The 4,956-nt window shown below is 40.6% G+C and overlaps 1 protein-coding gene across 1 annotated transcript; it reads left to right on the top strand.

The window, feature by feature from the left end:
• Positions 577 to 873, top strand: LOC109841827 (uncharacterized mitochondrial protein AtMg00300-like). The gene has a single exon (XM_020410765.1). The coding sequence runs from the start codon at positions 577 to 579 to the stop codon at positions 871 to 873; it is 297 nt and encodes a 98-aa protein (XP_020266354.1).

A 4,956-nucleotide genomic window follows, 5' to 3' on the forward strand; every position in this document is an offset into this window, starting at 1 on the left:
ACAACCTCTTCAGTATTGTATACAGAGTCAAGAGGTAGAAATTCAACCAGAGGAAATGGACGAGGCAAATCAAACTACAGAGGTAGATCAAAGGACGGGATGTCCAAGTCTAGGAATCCAAGTAATAACTCGAAGACCATCGAGTGTTGGAATTGTGGGAAGGCGGGGCATTACAAGAATCAGTGCAAAAGTGCACAAAAGGAGAAGGAGGCAAATGCAGAGGTGAATGTTACTTCCACCTCAGGAGGAGACGATGCATTGATACGCTCTTTAGAGAGCAAAGAAGAATCTTGGGTGTTAGATTTAGGAGCATCGTTCAATGCTACTTCTCACAAAGAATTCTTCGAGAAGTATGTCCTCGATAATCTTGGATATATATATCTTAGTGATGATCAACCATGTGCTATTGTGGGCAAAAGTATAGTGAAAATTAAGTTGAACAGGTCAGTATGGGAGTTGGAGGATGTCAGACATATTCCTAACCTGAAAAAGAACTTAATCTCAGTAGGCCAGTTAGCTGGAGAAGGCTACACTGCGACCTTCTATGGAGATGATTGAAAGATCTCAAAAGGCGCAATGATGATTGCCCGAGGTAAGAAGACTGGTGCCCTATATATGACAGCAGGTGCACGCTATTTGATCTCAGTTATAGCATACAATGAGACTTCAAATTTATGGCACCGGAGACTTGGTCATATGAGTGAGAAGGGGATGAAGATCATGCACACAAAAGAAAAACTCCCAGGTCTAAAATCAGTGGAGATAGACATGTGTGAAGATTCTATACTTGGAAAGCATAAGAGAGTTAGCTTTCAGAAAAATAGCAGAACCCCAAAGAAGGAGAAGCTAGAGCTTGTTCACTCGGATGTTTAGGGACCAACCACCACTGCGTCCATTGGTGGGAAACACTACTTGGTGACTTTTATCGATGATCACTCTCGAAAAGTGTGGGTCTACTTTATGAAGCACAAGTCAGAAGTGTTTGAAGCTTTCATGAGATGGAAAGGTATGGTCGAAAATGAGACAACTCTGAGAATAAAGAAGCTCAGGACCAACAATGATGGTGAGTATGAAGACACCAGATTCAAGAAGTTCTGTTATAACCACGGGATCTGAATGGAGAGAATCATGCCCGGCATGCCTCAGCATAATGGTGTAGCTGAGCGGATGAACCAAACGTTGACAGAGAGAGCCCAAAGTATCCATATATAGTCAGGTCTACAAAAGCAGCTCTGGGCAAAAGCAATCAACACAGAAGCTTACTTGATCAACCGAGGTCCATCGATTTCATTAGAGCACAGAATACCAGAGGAGGTATGATGCGGAAATGAGGTAAAACTATCTCATCTGAGAGTTTTTGGATGTGTAGCCTATGTGCACATCAGCGATCAAGGAAAGAATAAGCTTGTTCCCAAGTCTAAGAAATACACTTTCATCGATTATGGTGAAGATGAGTTTGGCTACCGCATTTGGGACAATGAAAATAAGAAAGTGATCCGCAGCAGAGATGTGATATTCAACGAGAAGGTGATGTACAAGGACATGCACAAGACATATGCATTTGACTCAGAGGAGAGCGAGTCAATATTTGTAGATGCAGATGATGTTCCAGGTAACCTCTCGAAAGAACCAAATGCAGCATGTCCTCAGCCAGAAGAGCCTATTGGATAGAACGGTGTGTAGGAGACCGACGCACTAGCTCCGATATTGAGAAGATCTTCACGTCCTCCTGTGCCCAATAGGAGATATATGAACGATTTGTTGTTAACAGATGGAGGGGAGCCTAAAAGCTATGATGAAACTTGTCAGAGTGGATATGCGAGCAAGTGGTAGCTTGCCATGAAAAAAGAGATGAAGTCTCTTATCTCAAACCAGATGTGAAAATTAACTGCGTTGCCCACGGGTAAGAAGGCACTCCATAATAAATGGGTGTACCGGGTAAAAGAGGAGCAGGATAGCTCCAGAAGATATAAATTCCGGCTAGTTGTCAAAGGATTCTAGCAGAAGGAAGAAATTAACTACACCTATATTTTTGCTCCCGTGATAAAGCTCAATACTATCAGGACAGTGATGAGTATTGTAACTATTGAAGATCTTTATCTCGAGCAGTTAGACATGAAGACAGTGTTTCTTCATGGACATCTAGAAGAGGAGATATACATGCACCGGTCAGAAGGTTTTCTAGAAGAAAAAAAGAAGAACCTTGTGTGCAGACTCAAGAATGAAAGCACCCATAGAGGGGGGTGAATAGGGTCAAAGCTAATCTAATTCGATATTAATACCAATAAAAGCTTACTAACAAAAATATCCTAGCAAGATAGGTATTCAATTAAGATAAAGCAAGGATATATAAACAAAGGGATAAATATGAAACAGAAGTGGATAAAAATACAAACTCAAACAAGCAATATGATCATAGAGTTTGGTCCTTCCGACCTACGTCTTCACTCCCCACTCCCGGGGAGAATCCACTAACACAACGGGTTTTCGACATTCACCCAAAACGTTCACAATCGGTTTTCAATGCTTACCGACAAATGTTTACAATACACACGATGTAAATACACTCTACACCCTCTAAGTGTTAGCCTAGCCCATGTCCTCTTCCTCAAGTGCTCGGATTTATAACCTCTCTCTAGGCTTTACAACCGATACCACTCCTCTTGGAATCAACCATGTCTCTCACCGACCACTCCTCTCGGTGTACAAGTATAATACAATGTAATGTTGGACCCTAGAGGGGGGGGTGATTAGGGTCAAGAGGCTCTAATATGCAATAAAAATAAAACACAAGCAAACCACAAAACAGTAATGCGATTAAAGTAGAAGAGATAGGGTTAGGAATCGTTATCCTTGACGCGCGATGTGTTAACGAGGTTCGGCCTGCTGACCTACATCCCCGCTCCCCACTCTCGAGGAGAAATCCACTACACACCTGGTTTGGAAGCCAGAACTTCGTCTACACAGCGATCCTACATGATCTCTCACTACACAGTTTGATCTCAACAGATCACACTCCCTCACAGTTGATCTACACAAGATCTCACTCACACAGCAGAAGAAAAGATGCAAGACTCTCTCTTTACACAGCCCCTATGGTAAAGAGAAAGATTACTGAAGCTGGGAAGTGAATCACACACAAAAACCACAGAGAAAACATATTTGAAAATTTTCTCAGGAAGACAGCAGTCTCTCTGGTTTTTGCAAAACGTTGGGGCAGCTTGAAGAAGAAGAAGTCTAGAGTTTAAATAGAAGATATTAATCAATTTAAAAACATAACTCAATCTTCCCAATTAAGAAAATAATCTCCTGTTTAAATAGAAGATATTAATCAATTTAAAAACATAACTCAATCTTCCCAATTAAGAAAATAATCTCCTTTTCAGACCATTACCACAGACTGTGCCAAACACGGTTAAGTGAAAGCACAGCAAACGAGGCAATCGACCGTTTGAGAAAAAAGTCGCGGTTGACCGAAAAATCAATCGGTCGTCCGGCAGAACGTTCGGTCGACCAAAAAAATGAATTCGGTCGACCGACCGAAAATCCGGTCGACCGTGATCAGCTTTGAAAACTTAGAAAACAAGCAGAGCCAACATCGGTCGACCGACGCGGTCGACCGATAGAAAAATCGAGATTTTGGTCGACCGCACCGGTCGACCGACGACCTCTCTGGAAACAAGTCTAAAAACGTGTGTGTGATTCCCAATAGCTTCAAGTAAACTCAGTAACTCTTTGCCTACATTCTAGCACTAGAGAGAAAAACAAAAGAAAGCTAATATCCTCATATAGAGAGCAATATACTTGAGCTTTGATATAGCTTGAATCGGATGAAGCTTTTATTCGAATTTGTCGTTCTTGAAATAACGTTGCTTCATCTCTTGGCCTCCTCCTCCTTTGGATATCTTCGTTGTAGCATATATTCCATCCATCCTCCATTAATGGCACTAACGAGCTTGACAAATGAATTTACTACATTTATACTCAATAAGCCATTAGTACCGATAATGGTGGTTGTAAGAACATCATCAAAACATAAGGGCTAACAATCTCCCCCTTTTTGATGATGACAACCAACCATTATATAAGAGCAAAAATAAAATAGCTTATAGATAGGTGCTCCCCCTATCTATGAGCTCCCCCTAAATATATGCAACAAATGAGGAGATTTCTCTCCCCCTTTGTCACCATCAAAAAATGGGGAAAGAAATGCAAAATGCAAGATGCAACTAAACAAGCAAGCAATGTAGAACTTTCACATAGTGCATAAGCCCAAACCATTTCTTATGCGACAAAAATCATCCTCTCCAAGAGGCTTAGTAAATATATCCGCTAGTTGAGATTTTGTGTCAACAAATACTAGGGATACATCTTGTCTCTCTACATGATCGCATAATAAATGATGGCGCACATCAATATGCTTGGTTCTAGAATGCAAAACCGAATTTTTGGAAATATTTATAGCACTTGTGTTATCACAAAAGATTTTAATATTTTGAAAGTTCAAATCATAGTCAACTAAGCTTTGTTTTATCCATAAAACTTGAGCACAACATAAGCCGGCGATAATGTATTCGGCTTTCGTAGTGGACAATACAACACAATTTTGTTTCTTGGAAGCCCAAGAAACAAGTGAATTTCCTAAGAATTGGCATGTTCCACTAGTACTCTTGCGATCTACCTTACATCCGGCAAAGTCGGCATCACAAAAACCATATAAATCAAAAGAGGTGCTTCTTGGATAAAATAAACCAAGGTTAAAAGTTCCATTAACATACTTAATGATCCTTTTAACCGCAATTAAATGAGATGCTTTTGGAGATGCTTAAAAACGTGCACATGCACACACACTAAACATGATATCGGGTCTACTAACGGTGAGATAAAAAAGACTACTTATCATACCTCGGTATAGTTTTTGGTCTACATCTTCACCACTCTCATCCGCATCAAGCT

The sequence above is a fragment of the Asparagus officinalis genome, chromosome 5 (assembly GCF_001876935.1).
Source record: "Asparagus officinalis chromosome 5, Aspof.V1, whole genome shotgun sequence".
Lineage (NCBI taxonomy): Eukaryota > Viridiplantae > Streptophyta > Magnoliopsida > Asparagales > Asparagaceae > Asparagus > Asparagus officinalis.

Coding starts and splice junctions, on each gene's coding strand:
- LOC109841827 (XM_020410765.1), top strand. CDS start 577: ATGATGATTGCCCGAGGTAAGAAGACTGGTGCCCTATATATGACAGCA.